The sequence below is a fragment of the Lepidochelys kempii genome, chromosome 24, assembly GCF_965140285.1.
Source record: "Lepidochelys kempii isolate rLepKem1 chromosome 24, rLepKem1.hap1, whole genome shotgun sequence".
Lineage (NCBI taxonomy): Eukaryota > Metazoa > Chordata > Testudines > Cheloniidae > Lepidochelys > Lepidochelys kempii.
In genome coordinates, this window is record NC_136403.1 from 1,399,775 (window position 1) to 1,422,327 (window position 22,553).

At 41.9% G+C, this 22,553-nt stretch overlaps 2 protein-coding genes across 2 annotated transcripts in view; one reads left to right on the plus strand and one right to left on the minus strand.

Moving 5' to 3' along the window:
* Positions 1 to 22,553, minus strand: part of UBAP2L (ubiquitin associated protein 2 like) — a 403,300-nt gene that overhangs the window by 117,183 nt on the left and 263,564 nt on the right. The gene's annotated exons all lie outside the window — the stretch shown is intronic.
* The window catches only part of NUP210L (nucleoporin 210 like), a 49,119-nt gene that overhangs the window by 4,979 nt on the left and 21,587 nt on the right, over positions 1 to 22,553 (plus strand). The window contains exons 2-20 of the mRNA XM_073323094.2: positions 829 to 965; positions 1,513 to 1,644; positions 2,564 to 2,657; positions 4,439 to 4,589; positions 5,815 to 5,947; positions 6,512 to 6,670; positions 7,196 to 7,264; positions 8,633 to 8,739; positions 9,746 to 9,886; positions 11,618 to 11,755; positions 12,673 to 12,828; positions 13,408 to 13,606; positions 13,963 to 14,108; positions 15,112 to 15,333; positions 15,868 to 16,041; positions 16,555 to 16,747; positions 18,071 to 18,159; positions 18,507 to 18,611; positions 21,699 to 21,800. Coding sequence (XP_073179195.1) covers positions 829 to 965; positions 1,513 to 1,644; positions 2,564 to 2,657; positions 4,439 to 4,589; positions 5,815 to 5,947; positions 6,512 to 6,670; positions 7,196 to 7,264; positions 8,633 to 8,739; positions 9,746 to 9,886; positions 11,618 to 11,755; positions 12,673 to 12,828; positions 13,408 to 13,606; positions 13,963 to 14,108; positions 15,112 to 15,333; positions 15,868 to 16,041; positions 16,555 to 16,747; positions 18,071 to 18,159; positions 18,507 to 18,611; positions 21,699 to 21,800 — 2,647 coding nt within the window. The remainder of the gene's footprint in view (positions 1 to 828; positions 966 to 1,512; positions 1,645 to 2,563; positions 2,658 to 4,438; positions 4,590 to 5,814; positions 5,948 to 6,511; positions 6,671 to 7,195; positions 7,265 to 8,632; positions 8,740 to 9,745; positions 9,887 to 11,617; positions 11,756 to 12,672; positions 12,829 to 13,407; positions 13,607 to 13,962; positions 14,109 to 15,111; positions 15,334 to 15,867; positions 16,042 to 16,554; positions 16,748 to 18,070; positions 18,160 to 18,506; positions 18,612 to 21,698; positions 21,801 to 22,553) is intronic.

A 22,553-nucleotide genomic window follows, 5' to 3' on the forward strand; every position in this document is an offset into this window, starting at 1 on the left:
GTTGAGGGGACGAGAGGGATTTTGGGGGAAGTTATGGATGGAGGGGCTCCACTCTTTGGGAGGAGTATATGGGCCTTTGGAGGGTTAGAGGGGTCACAGCCCATGAGGAAGGCAGGGACCATGGGGAAAGCAGGGTTGCCTTCTTAGTTTGTTTGGTCAGAGCTCTGCGACAGGCCGGATGATCTGGTACCGGGTTGGTTCAGTGGCCTCCTTACCCTGCTGAGCCCTTCTCAGTCATGTAGGTCCTTGTGAATTTCAAAACTAATCATTGGCACATCATTGGTTTTATCCCACGGAGCTCAGTGCCACAATATATTGGTAAGACCAAACCGTGAGTGGGATTTGAGAAACCGTTAGACGTTTATATGGATAACAAGAATTTCCAGAATGGCAATAGTGAATACTAACTCCCCTCTCCTGGCAAAATAAATAAACCTGCACAAATTTTGAAAGTGATGTAACCCTTATTCCTTAGGGCTTAAGCCAACCTCTAACTGTTGCCAGTTAGGAAGAAACATTTCCTGGGAGTGGGCATTCCATGACTGCCTGTTGCAACATCATCTTACCGGCCTTTGTGGTGGGACAGGGTACTTTTCTAAATGAATCGCTAGTCTTATCCAATATGGCAGTTCCTATGTATCCTCTCCAATAGCATGCAGCTCACTCATACCAAGGGTAGCATTTCCCTAAAACACTTCCTTATTCTGAGTTGCAGATCCATCTGATTTTGAATCCATGTGTAATATACTGAAAAAAATCTTCACCTCCCTTATTTTGCCCAGATAATAAAAATATGAATAGAAGAATCCAAATCTCTCTGTTTTCCAGGTATTCCACACGTCATGATACAGTCACCATTGAGCCAATTTATGAGAATGGTACCACTTGTTCGCAAAAAGCTTTGCTGTCTACTCAGTCTACACAGGCCACAAAGCTAAACAGTGTTGTTATAGCTGAGGAACTTGGTAGGTGGATAAAGAGCAACATGATAGGGAAGGAATTGGGTGTCTAGTAGGGACTTCCAGGGCTGAGATAGAATAGGCTCTTGAAATCACCCAGTCCTTCCCAAAGAGACACACACAGGATTGGGCACTATGGCATTAGTGCTTTGTCCCATCTGATTTTAATAATGAAAGATATGGAACTGCGGTGTATTTCATTATTTGTTTCAAAATCACAGATTTGAGTGATGTACATGCAAAATAACAGTGACGTATAGTAGGCACACCACAGTCTGCCTGTGGCTCAAGGAAGGACAAAAACAGAAAGTATAACAGTGTAAAACATCCATGCCCATCACAGTCCCAGAATGAGCTTATCAGGGACTTTGTTGAGGAATTTGTGCTTTCTGACAAAGGTGCTTCCTCCTCCTCCTCCTCCCAATGATGTAAGAATTGCCACTTTTTTGTTTTGTTTTTGTTTTCAGTAGTACTACCTTCTCAAGATTTGGGAATTCAACATAGATTTATGGGATGTTGAATTAAGGCACACTCATTTATTCTCACATTTTAGTGACAGGCCATTTACTGCGTTGTGACATCATTGTCGATATGATAAACAGTATTGAAATTATCTCCCGAACCCGAGAAATATATGTGGAAGATTCTCCACTTGAATTAACCGTGAGAGCTCTGGATGTTGAAGGTATTGTATATAGGATAAACTTCTGGGGCAACTCCCAGGATTAAACTCTACCTCCTGAATAACAAGGACATTCCTTAATCTGAGTTTTTTAAAGAATGTATTATGATATGTAGCAAATTTTGTTCCCACCCCCAACGTAGCAACTTTTGCGTGTATCACAAAATCCTATATTTCATGTGCTGTGTAATTTTCAGGTAGAGAAAATGTGCCTGTTTCTAACTAGTTCCTAAAATGTTTTAATATGAGCAACATGAGAATTTATTGTACTTCTGTTTATCTTTCATTTGGAGTGCATATAATGACTGCTGAGTAAAAGTAGTATCCCACTTAGTGCAAGCATAACAACTGTGACATTGCAAGGTTCTCAGATGCCACACTAATAAAACTGGTATAAAAACCTAGATAACAATAATCAGAATTCCTGTTTTCTTTGCTGTTATCCCCAACCATAGAGCTGATTTACTAATAATTGTTTAAAACTGTTATATGCTCATTCCAGTTAATTTCAAGCATGAAAATAAAATAATGTTCTTCTTTTCATCCTAGTTTGTTTTTTGTCTACATATACATGGGTTTGTGTTTAGGGAGAAGTTGGATATGGTCAGAAATATTTTGGAATATAACAGGCATGGGCAAGTATACAAGATTAAGAAGGGAGAGTTGTCATCAGAAATATTCGACACCTGGAATATGGGCCTGTGGCCTGTTTGTTCACAGTTCTGTAACTGGATGTGAGGAGCAAGGCAACGTAAGGACAGTTGGTGGTGGCATAGTGATAATGCAGGGTTTTTCCTGTTTTCACAGCAGTCGACAGTAGAAGATAGATTAACACATTTAGCTGTGTAGAACTCCATACTTAAAAATATATGTATTTACCAGCACATGTTTCTGAATCTGTCTGTCTGGTTTCTGTCTTCAGGAAACACATTCAGTAGTTTGTCAGGAATGACATTTGAGTGGAGCATTGCTAAGGATGATGACATGGAAGGCTTAGAACTGTCTAGCAAAATTAGGTAACTATATTTAGAATGATTAATAAATATCATCTGTTGCATTTCGTCCCAGCATCTCATAATGGGGTAGGAAGTACTATTATCCCCATTTTACTTGTGGGTAAATGGGAATGCAGAGACGAGAATTGATTTTCTCAAGGTAACAGTGAGTCAGTGATAGACATGGATATAGAACCCAGGAGTTCTGATTTCCAGGTTATGGGCTGACTCTTCAGGCACACAGAAGTACTGCTGCTGGTAAAGTCAGATGCAGTGGAAGCTGGCTGAAAGAATACAGAATACTTGTGGTCTGCATGTCGGTGATAAGTAGACACGGAGTGCGGGTGGAGGGTTCTGTAGTGGATTAGTTTAAGCTCTCTGTGTAGACATTACCTTACTCTGTTTTATTGCCATGTACACCAGGGGGAGGTATATTGTCTCCCTGACTTGGTGATTAATGGATGTGCACATATCAACATAGAAGTTACAGGGGTTTTGTCCCTTTATTCTGGCTAACATAGGTCCTCGTTCCACATAGAATCATAGAATCATAGAATATCAGGGTTGGAAGGGACCCCTGGAGGTCATCTAGTCCAACCCCCTGCTCGAAGCAGGACCAATTCCCCAGTTAAATCATCCCAGCCAGGGCTTTGTCAAGCCTGACCTTAAAAACCTCTAAGGAAGGAGATTCTACCACCTCCCTAGGTAACGCATTCCAGTGTTTCACCACCCTCCTAGTGAAAAAGTTTTTCCTAATATCCAATCTAAACCTCTCCCACTGCAACTTGAGACCATTACTCCTCGTTCTGTCATCTGCTACCATTGAGAACAGTCTAGAGTCATCCTCTTTGGAACCCCCTTTCAGGTAGTTGAAAGCAGCTATCAAATCCCCCCTCATTCTTCTCTTCTGCAGGCTAAACAATCCCAGCTCCCTCAGCCTCTCCTCATAAGTCATGTGTTCTAGACCCCTAATAATTTTTGTTGCTCTTCGCTGGACTCTCTCCAATTTATCCACATCCTTCTTGTAGTGTGGGGCCCAAAACTGGACACAGTACTCCAGATGAGGCCTCACCAATGTCGAATAGAGGGGAACGATCACGTCCCTCGATCTGCTCGCTGTGCTCCTACTTATACATCCCAAAATGCCATTGGCCTTCTTGGCAACAAGGGCACACTGCTGACTCATATCCAGCTTCTCGTCCACTGTCACCCCTAGGTCCTTTTCCGCAGAACTGCTGCCTAGCCATTCGGTCCCTAGTCTGTAGCGGTGCATTGGATTCTTCCATCCTAAGTGCAGGACCCTGCACTTATCCTTATTGAACCTCATCAGATTTCTTTTGGCCCAATCCTCCAATTTGTCTAGGTCCTTCTGTATCCTATCCCTCCCCTCCACCGTATCTACCACTCCTCCCAGTTTAGTATCATCCGCAAATTTGCTGAGAGTGCAATCCACACCATCCTCCAGATCATTTATGAAGATATTGAACAAAACCGGCCCCAGGACCGACCCCTGGGGCACTCCACTTGATACCGGCTGCCAACTAGACATGGAGCCATTGATCACTACCTGTTGAGCCCGACAATCTAGCCAGCTTTCTACCCACCTTATAGTGCATTCATCCAGCCCATACTTCCTTAACTTGCTGACAAGAATACTGTGGGAGACCGTGTCAAAAGCTTTGCTAAAGTCAAGAAACATAATCCTGTAAAGTTTGTCCTTCGATTACTAACACTGAAAATATGTACTGAAATGATCGTGGAGATGCTTTTCTACCTGTAAAAGCCTAGTTTGGTCTTTTTAGGATTTTAAAATACTCTGAAGCAGAGTATTCCCCACCAGACTACATTGTCGAGATGGAACGAGCAGGAAAACAAGGGGATAGGATTCTGGTATCAGGTATCAAAACTGGTGCAGCTATCATAAAGGTCCGAATTCAGGAACCAACTTATAAGGTGAATTCTTACTGTAGAGTTCCCACCTTTAAAATGAAACTTGTGCCTTAGGTAGATTGCAGTTCCAGGCATATGCTTCTTAAAATTATATTTTCTTTACCATCAGTACCATTATTTGTCTTTCAGAAGTTACAGGCAATGACACCATTCAAACCATTTTCCATTTAAAATGTATAAATTTGGACAGTTTTGATAATACAGTATTGAGAAGTATATTGATATATAAATCCCTAAAATATAACCTACCCATGTATAGCGGATTAGGAGGACACTCGATTAAAAAAATCACATTTCTGTCTGAACTTGCCTGTAACAACAGCAGATAAAAAACAACACCTAAGGCTATTATAACTAAGAGGTTGGAGAAAAATACTGTTTTTTTTTTTTGGTTACTGCATTTGTCAGTATTTGATGGATAGTCAGTTTCACTGTTATGTTCCCAAAATGATTAATTCAATTCGTATTTTTTGTTGGTTTTGTGAGTCTTTCACACAGCAACAGAAGAAAGAAAAACATTTAAAAAATAATGACAGGTTTCAGAGGAACAGCCGTGTTAGTCTGTATTCGCAAAAAGAAAAGGAGTACTTGTGGCACCTTAGAGACTAACCAATTTATTTGAGCATGAGCTCAAATAAATTGGTTAGTCTCTAAGGTGCCACAAGTACTCCTTTTCTTTTATTTAAAAAATAGGAATAAGTGATTGTAAAACCACAATAATTAGTAAGAGGACTTGGGCAGATGTAGTATCTGAAACTACTTTTAACTTTGTTTTAATAAACTATAGAGTTCAAGCTGACCATCCCTTTAAAAGAAAATTGCCACATTTTACTGTATCTAGGTTCAAATGGTGAGACGCTTCTTCCCATGAGTAACTGAAATTTATTTTAAAATAATATTTTAAATAATAGAGTCTTAATTTTGAAATCTCCTGCTGTTGGTGGTCCTCTTGCTGAAAAATGACAATGTGATATTGACAGGGTGGGATGTCTGGTCAATGTCAAACTCTAAAACTAGTTTCCCTCTTGCTTTTGGCTGCGTTCATAACCATGGCAAATCTTTTGCTCATTAAAACCAAGCATTCTGTTTAAATAATTCTTTTTAAAGTTCTACTTTTGATTGTTTAAACCTATATTGAAGCCTTGTGGGAGCTGTCCCCTCCCACACATTTCTATCCAGTTTTTGCAGAGCGATAGTAAGCTTCTGGCTTTTATCCATCCTCCATTAGAAAGCAGCTGCTGCACTGGTGCGTCTGTTGGTTCTGGAGAATGTATTCCTAATGCCGTCCTATGACATTTACCTTCTGGTTGGAGCCTACATTAAGTACCAAGTTGCTAAAATTGTACAGGGAAAGATCACAGGTAAATTCTTTTTTTAATACCTCCAAGTTTCCCAAAATCTTCAGAATTTTTTTCTAAGTGAAGCTACAAAAGTTAAAATTTCATGGCCAGGTGATATTTCACTTTCCTGCAGTGGCCGTTCCTGACTCCTGGGGAAGCCAGGGTTAAACTTAACCCTGAAACCCAACAGAGCAGACATTTCCCCTGCATGTCTAATGTCCCTTGTGATGGGTCTGTGTCCTACAGAAAACCTCAAATCATGATAGCAGTGGATGCCTCTGTATAGAGGCCAATGACTATTGTGTGGAACAGTGCTTCAGTCTGTGGCAGTAGAACATTTGAACTCCAGATACTGGATGCACTCAGTGTTAACCAACCAAGACTGTTAAAGCTTGCACACAGATATCTGATAGTCTTCAGGGCTAACATACCTCTTCCCCTGTGTGTGTGTGTGTGTGTGGGGGGGAGTTACTTCTTTGGTTGCCAGGAACCCAAATATGTGCCTTTATAAAGAAAGAATCTTGTATAAGACAGAAGTAGACTATTGTGAAATAACTGTTTGAAAAAGTAACTTATTTCCTGCAGAAGTAGAGTTACCTCTTGAACATTATGAGCTTGAACTGCGTGACCCCATTGTTGCACCTGGTGGATCTGATCTTATTCCGGTGGCCAAACTGGATGTGGACACAGCCACTGTGACAGCAATGCAGTTAGGACAGATTAGTCTGGTCTTTGTTCATAAAAGTATCCTTTAAATAAAGTTGTAACCATGTCAGCCTTCTTTATTACTGTGGCCATTCTCTTTCATAAGCATGTCAGACCTGAATTAAGTAAAACCATGCTTCAGAAAGCAGATTTGGTTAGGCTCCACCCTGCAACACCTCAGAGAATTCTATAACTTCTTAGGGTAACTCCCTCCTTCAGGAAGATGGATTTTCCTTCTTCGAGCTGAGCATGATGACATACTCATTCATCCACTTTGAGGTTAATATCGTTGGTTCTTTTTGGCCAGTACCCATCACTCACCTCCTAGCTCAACTCCATCACCTGTGATGCTTCTGGAATGAGAATGAGCCTCCTTGCCAGGTTCACAGTCCAGTTCTCATTGAAGGACACCCATTGACTTCAGTGGAAGTTGGCTCAGGCCCCAGAGCTTAAGGAGTCCAAGGATATATGGTTTATTTAAATGCTTCTGTTGCTCCCATATGTCCCTCCTATTTTTTTTTCCCGCATAATAAGACTGAATTCCTTCTTTATACGCAAACCAAGATATTCATATGCGAGCTGCATCTGGACTTCCAAACTGCACTGTCTATGTTGTAGAAGCTGGGTTTCTAGGTAATTAATCAGAAGATAAAAGCTTGATTTTTAAACTCTTATTGCTTCATGTTATTGACCAATAAAATGTTTGACTTTTAAAAAAGTGACTTAATTATATGATAGATAGCATTGCTCATGTTAGAATCTGTTTTACATCCATCACACAGAAACCTGCTGTTCTTGTTTGTAAAGTGCTGTGTAAGCTTACAGCTCTTTTTGTTTTTAATAATACATGTTTTGTTTTAATAATAAATGTAAAAATAAATTCTTCATGTAGTTTTCAGAAAACTTATATCTATTAAAGAAAATAACCCCATGCTATTTCAAGCTTCCCCTTGTTAATTTTTGTATATTTTTGTTTATTGTATACCTCATTTAGGGCCATTTTCAAATAATTAGGTGTTAGAGGGTTAAAAGCTTATGTTATGGTAAAATTCCAACACTTGCCATGTTTTGCACATGACTGCATTAATTGACAGGCAAAGTGATATATGTATATACATGTGCACACACAGTTTGTGTGATTGCTTTGTATAAAGCACTTTGAAACTTAGGAGTGAAATGCCTTCTGTAAAAGAAAAGATCATTATCAGTTAGTCTCACTTTGTGAAAGAAACAGGTCACGATAGGAGGATGAGACTATTTCTTACTGAAAAAGCAGACTTTGCTTGTCTCCTTCCAGGTACATGGGCTTGAAAATTCAGTCTTGCATATTCACAACCCAGAAATCTAGCTGGTTGCCTGCTCTGTAATTTAGAGAAGTTACAGAAACTTAAAGACTAATGGCACAGAATGGGCACCGGAGTTTGAAATAACTGGTCTCAGTTGCTTTATGAACCTATGCAGTCGTGCTACATTATTAAAAGTAACTACGCTGTTTACAGAGCTATTTCCCATAGGAGAGTTGTCTGGACCTCAAGAAGTATTGAGAAGAGGGACTGGATTGTTAAAGGGATGGGTAATGAACCCTTTTGTGTCACAAATTGTCATCCAGAGTAAATGCATAGTGACCATGAAATTACCACCACCTGATTGGCTGTCGAATCTCCGTTTGCTTTGTATCGAACAGATGCCTGCATCACAAAACTCACCACCTCTGTTGGCACTGGTTTGCCCCTTTGCTGTCCCAGGAAATAATTTATTGTACACTTCCTTCTTGCTTCTATAAGTGGTCCAGAGTAGGAGTAAGAAGCATTGCAGAGAAATTTGCATTTACTGTTGCCTGTGTTCTACCATTTAGGGAATAAAAAGGGGGCTGCAGTCTTCAAAGCTGTTAATGTAGCACCTTTCACCAACATTAAATTCATGAAACTGAAACCTAGCTGGATTTTTATTAAATGATTTTCTTTCTTTTAATATGCCACTTTCTTTTACATTTTATTTCAGGTTTCACTGTTCAGCCAGGAGACAGGTGGGTTCTAGAAGTGAAGCGAGTATATACAATCACTGTTGAGGTGTATGATAAATCCAGCACTAAAGTCTATTTATCTGATGTGAGTATGTGGGAAGGGTCTGTTGTGCTTTATTCTTTACATACCCGCAGCTGCAACAATTGAGGGATTCAGATCCTTTCAAAGTCTTATTGGAAATAGCTTATTCAGATGTTTAGGATTGAGAAGTATTCAGGTCTCTGGAATTCAGCTTAATGTGATGTTACTAAAGAGAGGATAACTTATTTTCAAATTTAAACTACCATCTTCATTTAGAAGCTGTAGTGTTCTAATAAATGTAATTTTTCGTGTGCCTTTACATTTAGGGCAGCTTCAGCACGTGGGGAGAGTCTGCTAGGAGAAAGGCAGCCTGGTTTATTGAAAGAAAGGAAGGTTCAGTGGTTGGGCACTAGCCTAGGAGTCAGGACAGCTGGGTTCAGTGCCCTGCTGTGCCAGAGACTTCCTGTTTGACCTTGAACAAGTCACTTAGCTTCTCTGTGCCACACTTCCCCATCTGTCAGACACGGGGTGATAACCCTGGCTGACCTCACAGGGGTGTTGTAAGGATAAATACATTAAAGATTGTGAAGTGCTTTGAGATCTACTAATTGAAAAGTGCTATATAAAAGCTAGGTCTTATTGGTGATAGTCTGAGCTGTCTGCCAGTGGCTTATAGGTACCTTATGCAAGTCACTTAATCCTCCTTGAGCCTTTGTTTCAGTGTAATTAAAATAGCAATGACAATGTTTCCTTAACTCCTGGGGATTTGTAGGGTTGTTCTCCTAACAGGTCATTTCCTTAAGAAAAATATTCTTCAGTCCAATACAGAAACCAAAGTAGGATGACTGGGCCCTTCATTTACCAGCTGTATCCAGAATGCACTCCTGGTTTATAGTTGTTTCATAACCATGTTGATTTCCAAACTCCGGGAACACCCAACGTGTGTGTGTGCGCGCTTGTGGCCGTGCAGATTTCTCTGTCTGCATGTCTTGCGATTCTTCTGATAGAACGTGGATCCAATTTCTCTGGGAAGTGGTTCCTTCATTTATTTCTGGTTTTTGTTTTGCAGAACCTCAGAATAACTCACGAGTTTCCCAAGGAGTATTTTGAAGAGTTCTTGTCTTCTGTTAATGGGTCTTATCAAATAGTTCAAGTTCTGAAGGAGGGCATCACCGTAATAAAAGCTGCCCTAGTATCAGTTCTTCTAAAGGTAAGAGGTGAAGGTTGTACCCTTCCCTTTCCAGACTTTGCTGTTGTCTAAAGAGTTGGTCCAGTGCCTACTAGAGTGAGTGGAAAGACTCCCATTGATTTTAATGGGCGTTGACTCAGACCCTGTGATATTACTGTTCACAAATGTAGAACCTGAACTCCTGTATGTTTCAAGTTACGGCAGTATTGCTAATGCCATATTTACTTTGAATCGTAGCAGGCTGTCCTATAAAACCTGTGTGGATAAGCGTCTCCTCCTGGGGCTCTGGGGATAGCAAGCTCTCTCTGAAGGACAGTGTGATTTCCTCAGAGACATGGAATCTGAGGACTAGAGAGAAATGCCATGACTAATTGGTAGTGCTGAAGATCAATAGGCTTCACTAAGCTGCTCATGTGAGTTTGTTCATGCTGCACCTTTCCTACACTATTCTGAATTTTCTAGAGGCTACAAACAGGAGTAAGGGGGTGAAATGAAGAAAAAGAAAATGTACATTGAATATCAGGAAAAGCTATAGAATTGTCTGCCAGGGGAAATGATGGAAGATGCATTTCTCAGGACATTTCAAAACTGAACTGGACGCAGCCCTTGAGAACATAGTATAGGGAACTATCTTGCGCTGGTTATAGGATGGACAAGATGTGGACCCTGTTAGACCTTTTCCATTTGTAACTCCCAGGATATTGTGTTAACTGACTAAAGAAGCAGGCTGTACTTCCCCTATAAAGAACCTTACTTAAAATCAGTGGATAGACAATAAGTAAAAGAAAATGACCTATTAAGCGTTAGTTTTTGGGAGCATGTATTTTTAATGTTTCAAACATTTTTCTCTGTTCAATTCCAGGCTTTAGTAAATGTGTTATATAGGGAAGATTTTGCAGAAGTCTGCTTAATGTGCACAGATTAAGGCCACATGTGGCCCTTGATCTGGAGAACATCTCTAACTGAACTGAGTGGGCACTGAGGACAGTATATGTCTCTTGGATTAATAGGCTTGACTACAATGAATTCTTGGGTTAGCCCACTAAGCTGGCTGGTTGTTTCTGTCCAGTTGTAATGTTCTCTTTCAAATGGTTTTGAACAAGTGAGAGGTCTAGGTGTAACTAAGTAGCTGGGATTCCTCTACCCTTGCTCTCAACTTGATGTAAAGTGCAGTTTAGTGTTATTTCTTCTCTTTTAATTCTCTGCTGGTTGCAGTGTGCTTACTTGTCCTATAGACCATACAAACAGGAGCATTAAGGGCTGCTTTTATATAGGATTATATTTTTGTTTTTATAACTGTAGCATCAGTCTTCCTTTTATGAAATCTAGATTTTGCCCCCTCTCCCTCTGTTTGGTGACATACTGTAAATTTCTCAGTCCTGTAGTGTTTAACTATCTCCTATAGTTTTACACGTGAGGCAACAGCTGTTGGGAACAGCTGGAGGTATTACTGCTGTTTTGGGGGAATTTTGATTAAGCTTATACAAAAAAGAAAAAAACAATTGACTTAAAGCAGAAACATAGTGTTCCTTATTCCCACCTTGTTTTCTAGGTAATCAATACAAATAGGAACCATTGTTTCTTCACAAAGTGTCAAATCTGTCAGCAGCTTGAAGGGAGGAGCATGGTATGCATTGTCTGCACATGCTGCCACCTCCTTGTACACAGGCAGTTAAACACTAGTTTACCACTTTTGTGAGTGGGGCAGCCTCTTTACTTGAAAGATTATTGTTCCTTTTTCTGTGCCTGTAGGCTGGCTCTGAGGATTACTTACCTGTCCCAATCAGCCATGAACAGGAGGTGAAGATTTACTTCCCCATCAAGCTGACACCCTTCTTCCTCGCATTTCCACACCATCCTATGGCAATCTTGTATCGGTACAAAGTTCAGGTGAAGTATATATGGCATGGAACATCAGGAAGAAGACCTCTTTGATATGAGAGCCCCTTCCAGAAAAAAAGCTTATTAATTAGTTCCAGCCAAATAGACACCCTGAGAGTATCCTCAGTAGTGAGTGAGAGGGCACGACAGCCTTTGTTTCTTTGCTAGCCTGATCTTGGCCCATTAAAATAAAGGGCAAAAATGCTCATTGAATTTACTGGGGACAGGAGCAGGCCCCCATGTTAGCAACATCACAGGCGGATGACTAGTGCTTTCCTCTGCAAGCCCCACCCCTCCTCACCAGGCTTGTTTGCTCTTTCCCTCCCTCACAGGTGGTCACATTTTATATTTGTCCTAAACTGCTCTTTTTGAGTCCGTTTTCTCCAAGGTTTTGTCTTCCTCTGTCCTCTCTTCTTGTTCCCTTCTTTACTGATCATACGCCCATGTTTCCAGCACCGCTTATCTTTAGTCTGGCTACGTGGCCTTCAAGCCCCTGGGTTTCTGAATCATTCTAAGTTGTATTGTAAGTTCTAAGCAGCTAGAAAAGGGGGCAGAGACAAACTTATTTTCTCTATTCTGTTCCTGTCTATGCCACTGACTTGCCTTAGGTAAAAAACCTTCCTGTGTCTCATTTGTGTCAGTACGGTTTATAAGTTCCTATCCCCCTCATAGGGGGATTGTGAGACTTAATGCATGCAGGTGAAGTGCTTTGGGGTCCTCAGATGAAGGGAACTGAAGAAATACTGTTATTACTTTATTTTTTACCCTATTAGCATGTTGTTCCACAGCCAAATCAGCTCAAGCACACATTTTGCCAAAGAATTAACACTAATCTTGATCCCTGCACACAATCCTCCTCCCGCTCTAGTACTCTCATTGATGGTAATCTGAGCTGTTTCCCTTTTCTATCCTCTGCTGTTTCCTAGGTAAAAGGAGGCAGTGGCAATTTCACGTGGACCTCTTCTAATCAGACTGTAGTCACAGTCACCATCAAAGGAGTAGTGACTGCAGGGGTGGTCAGAGGGCAGAGCACAGTACAGGCCAGAGATGTGCAGAACCCCTTCCATTATGGAGAAATAAAGGCAAGCCTTTTCCTGACAAATCTTGCTTCAGTGACAGAGAGGGTTGCTTGTCCACATTTAGGAATTTAAAACTCATATTTGAAGAGCAAAGTTGATGATGGGCACCTGCTTAGAAATGTTGGATTTGATTCTCCTCAGACTTACACTGCAGTTCAACACTTCAGACGAGTTACTGCTGATACTCACTGGAGGGAGTGAGTAGAATCACCCCCCAGTGATGTTGCTGTTTGTTTGCTAAGCACAGACTTCTTATCAACATATTAACAATTGTCTGCTAAGCACAACAATATTAAGATTTATTTGAGTCAGGATGTCTGGTGCTGTACAGTAACTATAAAATCAGCTGTAACTGAATCTCTTACCCCTGTATAGTGGAATTCTGTCTATACGATTAAGGCTGCAAGTGGAATTCAGCTTCTAAGCCAGAGGTGGCTTCCACTTTTATGTACTCTGCCTGCCTGTCATGAGATATTCTAGATTTCCTTCTTGAACCGGTGGCACTTTGCAGCGTGACGTGATTCTAACCCTGGGTGATCTAACCCTTCCTACTTTGCTGACTGAGACTCTTTGTCTGCGCAGGTGTATGTCTTGAAACTGACAAAAATGGAGATTTTGCCATTTCATGCAGACATTGAGATTGGCCAAGTTTTGGAAGTTCCCCTCATGATGTACCACACCGATAGGGAGACAAGGGAGACCATTGCTTTTACTGACTGCTCCCTCTTAGCCCTGGACATAAGCATGGATAAGCAAGGAGTCTTCATCCTTGCTGAAGAGGGTAAGATAGATGAGCTCCAAATTTGATCACTTTTTAAAATACCTGATTGCAAAGTCCATTTATAATTTATTTCCCAAAGTGTCATTCCCCATTTTCCAGTGTGAGTATTGTGTCAATCAGTCACAAGGTCTAGACAGAAGGTTAGTCATCCTTTCATAATGTCTGGAACTGTATAATTCAAGTCTTCCAACAGCTAACGGGGACAGGACGAGTGGCGAGAGGGTAACAGTCTGGGAAACGTTTAGGAAAAATTTGGGAAGTCATGGATTCCATTACAGCCGTAACCCTGTGTCTAGACATCAGCCCTGCTCGTCAGAGATGTAGAAAGTGCTGAAAAAATGCTCTCAAATTTACAGGTAATCAGAAACCTGGCCTGCCATTCTGCTCCAGTATCCAGTTAGCGGCGAAGTCCTTGGGACACACTTTAGTAACGGTGAGCGCGACAGTGTACCAGGAGTATTTTGAAACCAGTGCCACATTTGCTGCTTATGAGCCTCTCAAGGTGAGGAGGTGCTCCCCTCTCTCTACTTTGTTCCCTGCTATTTGAGTCCTTCTTTTGTCTTTGCTGTTTTCCCGTATTTGCTTCGGGAGTGAACCCACTGATGGTCGTGAGGCAGCGATGCTAGTGCACACTTCCCTTCTGTTGTGGACTGCCTGCCCGTATTCATGTTGTCATGGAATTGTGGTCAGAAAGAGAGGGCACTTTATCCCTGCCCCGTTGAGGGATTTGTGAGGCTTTATTAATTAACATTTGGCAAGTCCCTTAGAGCAGGGAGTTTAATGAAAATCATCCTGAAATATTGCTATGTTTTTCTCTGGGAGGAGAAGGTTCCTCCCATATGTCTTTTTCCTTGTCATTACACCTGCCCACAGTTGAAACCATGTTTTTCAACTACCATCCTCCCAGACTCAGAGGATTGAATAAATTCTTTTTGTGAAAAACCATCAAATGCATCTGAGCAGGTCTTCTGTTGCAGTAGTAATTTTTCTTTTCCTGTTAGCTGAGCTTTCTTCTGCCCCAGTAGGGTGTCTTTTTTATTTTTGGTGCAGATTATTATATAAAGTATTAGTTTTCTTACAGATAGCTCAATATAGTCCAACCCAGATCCAATAGCAAATGGCCTCTTTCTATAATATTGTGTCGTTTCTCAACCTTTCAGGCCTGTATAAGAACATGCAAACCGTCATACTGGGTCAGACCAAAGGTCCATCTAGCCCAGAGTCCTGTCTTCCAACAGTGGCCAATGCCAGGTGTCCCAGAAGGAATGAACAGAACAGGGAATCACCAAGTGATCCATCCCCTGTTGTCCATTCCCAGCTTCTGGCAAACAGTGGCCAGCTGGCTCCACTTAAAGGCCCTTCCCACTGCTGAGTGGTATGAAGGAGCCTGAGTGTAACTGAGAATTAGGCCCATTGGTTGTATTATAGATATTACCTTTTGTATGCCCTTGCTGAGACTATATATGCAAATAGCAGAGTCTGCTCATTTCTCTTTGTGTGATCAGGCTCTAAACCCAGTGGAGGTGGCATTGGTGACTTGGCAGTCAGCGAAGCAGATGGTATTTGAAGGCGGGCCGGGGCCATGGGTTTTGGAACCATCTCGTTTCTTCTTGGAATTGACCGTGGAGCATGAGGAAAAAATTGAGGTTACACAGATCCGACTGCCAACTAAAAGGAAACAGAACCAGTACATTTACCGGATTTTTTGCCTGGAGCTGGGGGAGCAGGTAGGGAAACACACCTACATTTTCTGCAGTGTAATAACCAAATGGCAACAGATTGGCTAATCTCTCACACATAAAGCAATACAGTGTGAAAAAAACATGTTCCATTTCTCCTGCCAGGAAAGTTCATGGCTTGCACCAGCACACCCTAACTAAGGGACAGTTTGACTCTTGTGTACCTGAAAATCATTTTAGAAACGCCTACTGTCCACTTCGCTGTGGAAATAGAGAAAGGGATAGTGTATTGCTGCATCTGATACTTAACAGTATTCAGTGCAGAGGTGCCCCATTAGTGAGGGGGGCTCCCTGGACACGCTGGGCCTCTAGAGAGTCTCCCCTAGACTGTGTGTTTGTTTTTGAGTCTCAGTATTTTGCTTATAGACTAGACTTCTATCACAACCCCTGACACCCTGGCATGGTCTGGCTTTTGTTTTCTGTAAATAAACCCATTTTGGGATGCTGTTCAACATGACATCATGGATATAGCTGAAATTGAAAAGCCTGCTGGCTAACCATCTCCCTTGTATGTCCTTGAAGGTGCTTATGCTCCAAGTAGGTAATCAGCCAGGAGTCCTGAACCCTAGTCCTGCCGTGGAAACTGTGCAGGTGACTTTCATTTGTGCTCATCCAGCCAGTATGTCTGTGACTCCAGTGTACAAGATAGCTGCAGGTGCTCAGCCTTGCCCGTTGCCTCAGCACAACAAACAGCTGGTAAGACTTTATATGTTTTAAAAAGAATGAATAACACTCCTCTCTATAATCATTTGTAGGATGATTGGAAACCCATGATGTGTGTGATATGTTTGATGTCCAGATGAAGCTTGTGTAGCACTAACTGATAATTTAATAGCTATTACCAGGAAATCCATTATCTGAAGATGGAATCACCTCTGTCAAATTAAACTACCTTGATGATCTCTGCTCAGTTCCTCTTCCCATCAAACTGGCTGAGTAATTACATCAAATTACTGTGTAATTTGGCAGTAACTCACTTTCTGCATAAGAAAACTCCAAAGAGGAGTCACAGCATCCTGGGCCCTGTAGTCTCTTAGAACGGCCATACTGGGTCAGACCAAAGGTCCATCTAGCACAGAGTCCTGTCTTCCAACAGTGGCCAATGCCTCTCTCATTCAGATGAAGGTGGCTATGGGCTGCAAGGTGCTTTTTCTCTAGAATCAGGCTCCGAGTTACTAATAAGATTGAGTTCTGTTATTTTGGGTGTAGATCCCCGTGTCCAGTTTGAGGAATACAGTTTTGGAGTTGGCCGTGTTTGATCAGCACCGGCGGAAGTTTGACAACTTTAGCTCCCTGGTGCTGGAGTGGAAATCAGCCAATGAAACTCTCGCACACTTTACTGACTCAAAGTCCATGCAGATGGTAGCAAAGGATGATGGGAGTGGACAGACCAGATTGCACGGTACCTGTTCAGTTTTATACACTGAACTCCAATGAAGTCAGTCGGAGTTGCTCCTGCTTACCCCAGCACTGAATTTAGCTCAAACTCTCTCTCTCCTTCCTCCTAATATAATCTCTGTATCTATGCATCACCATGATATCTGGGTTTCACTTTCTCTAATGATTTTGGCTTTATTAATAAAGAATTTAACATAAATTAAGCTCAAACTTCAAGTTTTCTCCCTAGGCTGGGCTCCTCCTAGGTTCTTCCCTAAGGACTGTTCAGCCCACTTACTAGATCAGAGGTGGGCAAACTGCATCCGGCCCTCCAGATATTTTAATCTGGCCCTTGAGCTCCTGCTGGGGAGTGGGGTCCGGGGCTTGACCCACTCCACGCGGCTCCCAGAAGCAGCAGCACGCCGCCCTCCAGCTCCTATGCACAGGGGCAACCAGGGGGCTCTGCACACTGCCCCTAGCATTGCCCCCACAGCTCCCATTGGCCATGAACCATGACCAATGGGAGCTGCGGGCCGGCGCCTACAGACAGGGCTGCACACAGAGCCGCCTGGCCGCGCCTCCAAGTAGGAGCTGGATGGGGGACATGCCACTGCTTCTGGGAGCTCCTTGAAGTAAGTGACACCCAGAGCCTGCACCCCCGACCCCCTCCTGTACCCCTGCCCCAGCCCTGATCCCCCTCCCCCCAGTCGAACCCCTCAGTCCCTGCCTGGAGCACCCTCCTGCACTCGCAACCCCTCATCCCCAGAGCCTGCACCCCCAGCCGGAGCCCTCACCCCATCCCGCACCCCAATCACCAATTTCGTGAGCATTCATGGCCCACCATAGAATTTCCATACCCAGATGTGGCCCTCAGGCCAAAAAGTTTGCCCACCCCTGCGCAAGATCATTTCTTTAGAGAGCCAGTCCCAGTTCCCTTAATCTGCAAATGGAGTAACAAGCCACCTGCCTAAGTGAGTCATCAACACCCTCTTAGCCCTTTCCCAACAGAATTTCCTCCTGCTTACAGGGTGGGTGGGGTATGTCAGACAAACACTGCTACTCTGTTACAGCCTTTAAAAGTGCCATAGCATGGCTAATGGATTATATATATGTGTTTTTAAACATACAGCACAAGAAAGCTGTCAAAGAACAAGTCAAGCAGATTTCTAACAATTAATTAATTGCGTCCAATTCTTAACACTGAAATTATTGCTCGTGAACCTCATTTGCAAATACTGCATCCTACTCACTCTTATTCCTAGTTGAAGGTGGAATTGTTTTTTGTTCGTTTTTCCTTTTCAAATTCGATCTCGTTTCCAGTGAAATTTCTGCTCTCTGTTGCTTATAGGGCATCAGCTCCTTGAGGTGCACCGCATCAAAGGGACTATTCTGATTGGAGTCAGCTTTGTGAAGTATTCAGAGAGAGGCAGTCCAAGAGTGAGTGAAAGAGGACATTTTGGGGCACATTTTCAAACGCTTCTGAGATGAGTGTAGTATGGATTGCTTAATCTCTGACTGATCTGTCTAGCAAACTGTTGCAGCCTACTGACACATTGAGCTGAGTAGGTTAGGATTGTGCAGATAATTTTATCTTCAGGTTTGAATACTGGGCTTTGTCCTCTTTCAAGAGGAAAGTCCTATTTCTGCCATCGCAGCTAGTTAGGAGAAGGGCTAGTGCACTACCACTGCAATCATTAGTTCCTTCTGCGAAAGAGGAGGTTTGGGGCTTCGGGACTAGAAGGAATACTAATGTAACTTCTCTCTGCTTTTGGTTCTGCACTTAGGAAGTATCTAACTTGCCAACCTCCACGGCTGTGGAGTTGTTACTGGTAGAGGATGTGACGGTGGTGCCAGACAATGCCACTATCTATAATCATCCTGCTGTGAAGGTAAGAAGGTTATTAGTATGGCTAAGTCATATCACATCAGTCTTTTGTATATTACGCAGGATTTTATCATCAGATGTTTTTTTCCCCTCAACTGCCTTCATGAATATTTAGAAGACAGTGAATGTGTGTCCCTGCATAAAGCTCATGCCCATCTGTTGTATAACTGATCATCACTTAATGGAATGATAAACGCTTTGATCTTCCTCTTTCTGCTCAATGAAATGTAAATACAGTGTGGTGTTGGACTGCAAGTGCTGCTTATGTTCAAGGGTAGCGGTGCTTCTGAAAAGAAGGCCACTGTTCCAGATGAGTGTTAAGAGAGATGGTCTGCAAGTATTCTTCACAAAACACTTAATGAGGCTTGTCCTGGTCTGTTTCAGTGAAACTGAAGAGACAGTGCAATTAGTGGAGGAATCACTGTTCATTGCCCTTCTGTTGAGTGTCTCTGTAGCACTCCCAATCCCTGCCCACTGGCCAGTGAGTGATGAGAAATCAATCTTGGGTTTTCCATTTGAAAATCCAAAGCACTAACCCCCAGGCTGGACCATTCACAATTATTTTAATTGGATACATGGTACTAGCTGATGCCCTTGAGCTTCCTTTCTTTGTTGGGTCAGCAGGGTCTCCTTGGGGGAATCATGACTTTGTGTATTACAGCTGGCTATTCTTAATCACCTCATCGCTTAGGGCCAAATTTGAGGTCTTTACTTGGTTTTTACTTATAAGAACATAACAGTGGCCAGACTGGGTCAGACCAGTGGTCCATCTAGCCCAGTGTCCTGTCTTCCAGTGCCTGATGCTTCACAGGAAATGATCAGAACAGGACAATTTATTGAGTGATCCATCCCCTGTCATACAGTCCCAGCTTCTGGCAGTAGAGGTTTAGGGACACAGGAGCATGGGGTTGCGTCCCTGGCCATCTTGGCTAATAGCCATTGATGGACCTCTCCCCATGAACTTCTCTCATTCTTTTTTGAATCCACTTATACTTTTGGCCTTCACAGTGTCCCCTGGAGATGAGTTCCATAAGTTGACTGTGCGTTGTGTGAAGAAGGACTGTATTGCCTTATGCTTTTTTAAACATGCTGCCTGTTAATTTCATTGGGTGACCCTGGTTCTTGTGTTATGTGAAGGGATAAATAACACTTTCCTCTTCGCTTTCCCCACACCAGTCGTGATTTACAACCCTCTGCCACATGCCATCTTCGTCGTCTCTTTTCCAGGCTGAACAGTCAGAGTCTTTTTAGTCTCTCCTCAAATGAAAGCTGTTCCATCCCCCTCATTGGTTTTGCTGCCCTTCTCTGTACTTTTTCCAATTCAATATTTATTTTCAATTCCAATTATATGATTTTTGAGATGGGGTGACCAGAACTGCAGGCAGTATTCAAAAATGGGAGTGTAACATGGGTTTATATAGTGGCATTATGATACTTTTCTGTCTTATTATTTGTCCCTTTCCTGATGGTGCCTAACATTCTGTCAGTTTTTTTGATTGCTGCTGCACAGTGAGCAGATATTTCAGAGGATATCCAGAATGACTACAAGATCTCTTTCTTGAGCAGTAATAGCTCATTTAAACCTCATGATTTTGTATGTATACTTGAGATTGTTTTCCAATGTGCATTACTTTGCATTTATCAACACTGAATTTTATCTGCCATTTTCCCCGGTCACCCAATTTAGTGAGATCCCCTGGTAACTCTTTGCAGTCAGCTCTGGATTTAACTGTATTTAGTAACTTTTGTATCATCTGCAAACTTGACCACCTTACTGTTTACCCCTTTTTCCAGATCATTTATGAATATGTTGAACAGCACTTGTCCAAGTACTGATTCTTGGAGGACCCTGCTATTTACCTGTGTCCACTGTGAAAACTGGCCATTTATTCCTAACCTTTGTTTTTTATCTTTTAACCAGTTACTGGTCAGACCTTCTTTCTTATCTCATGTCTGTGTGCTTTGCTTAAGAGCCTTTGGCTAGGGACCTTGTCAAAGGCTTTCTGAAAGTCCAAGTTCATTATATTGACTAGATCACCCTTGTCCATATGTTTGTTGACCCCTCAAAGAATTCTAATAGAGTGGTGAGGCATGATTTCCCTTTACAGAAGCCATGTTGACTCTTCCCCAACAAATCATGTTCATCTATGTGTCTGATAATTCTGTTCTTTACTACAGTTCTGTTCTTTACTACAATTTCCCTGGTACTGAAGTTAGACTCACTGGCATGTAATTGCCAGGATTGCTTCTGGAGTCTTTTTTAAAAAATCCGTGTTACATTAGTTAACCTCCAGTCATCTGGTAAAGAGGTTGATTTAAGCGATAAGTTACATACCACAGTTAGTAGTTCTGCAACTTCATGTATGAGTTTCTTCAGAACTCTTGGGTGAATACCATCAGGTCCTGGTGACTTTTAGTCCTGTTTAATTTATCAGTTTGTTCCAAAACCTCCTTTTATTGACATTTCAAGCTGGGACAGTTCCTCTGATTTGTCACATAAAAAGACTAGATCAGGTTTGGGAATCTCCCTCACATCCTTCACAATGAAGACTGATGCAAAGAATTAATTTAGCTTCTCTGCAATGGCCTTGTCTTCCTTCAGTGCTTCTTTACCATCCAGTGGCCTTACTGATTGTTTGGCAGCATTCCTGGTTCTGATGTACGTAAAGAAATTTTGCTGTTAGGTTTTTGTGTCTTTTGCTAATTTCTCTTCAAATTCTTTTTTGGCCTGCTGAAGTATTACTTTACACGTGATGTGTCAGAATGTATGTTCCTTTCTGTTTTCCTCAGTAGGCTTTGATTTCTTTTACTCTGCTGTTTAGCCACGGTGGCATTTTTTTGGTATTCTTACTGTTTTGGGTTTTTTTAGTTGGGGTACACCTATAATTTGAGCCTTTATTACAGTGTTTTAAAAATATTTCATACAGCTTGCAATTCTCAATTCTTATTTGGGCTAAAACTTCCTTTGGAGACTGAGTAAAAGCTGAGTAAGGACTGCAGGATTTAAACCCCTCAGTCAGTGAGCCAGCACTCTGAGTTGGTAGAGAAGTGAGTGCACTGGGATTTTACTCCTTTTTCTGTACCATTTTAGGAAATATTTGATCTAGTGGAAGGATCTGGGTATTTCTACGTTAACAGCAGCAAAGAGGAGATCATAAACACTACATACCTGGAAGCAGAGAGTGCCATCGAGGTGAGCACATTCAAGATGTTCTCCCCTGGAGAACAGCCTGGGTTCAGAATCTCACAGTGAGATTCACCCTCCTGGAAAGAAATCGATATTTTTTCTTACTTTCCGTCTCTCATTTCTTTTTACCTTCAGAACTGTTTATGCAGTTCACTTTAACACGCTGGAGTACTTGATTGCCAGCAAGTGTGTAAAGTGAGCCTGATACTTGTTGGAATAGGTTCTTAATAAGAGAAAACATTAGAATAATGAATTAAGGAATACCTGTCACCAAATGGTACAAAATACACTGTATCAGTTATTGTGTATAGATTTAATTTACCTTTTGGGTTTTATTATATGTTTAGGGACTTCGCTGACTTCCAGATCCTGTATAGGGTGACACTTTCAACCATTATAGCTGCTCGATCAAAATTAATTCTCTCCTGTAGTTTTCCTTCCTGCTGTTTCCTGTAACAATAAATATAATACAATATACTATTTGGTGCTAACTGGCCCAGAGGCATGAGTGAGCAGTGGGGTCAGAAATCAAACTTGAGTCAGCTTTGCTTTCCTGTAGAGAGAAATTTAGCCTGAATATCAGGAAGAAACATCCTGACTGTGTGATCTTCTGGACTGTTGAATAATTTCCAGGGGAAGTGATGAAAACACTTAAAACTAGACTGGACAATGTTCCAGTAACTGTGCTATAGGAACAGTCCTGTGGTGGCTTCTGGTTGACCCTAACAGAGCTTTTCCCTCTTTCGTTTACATGTTGTT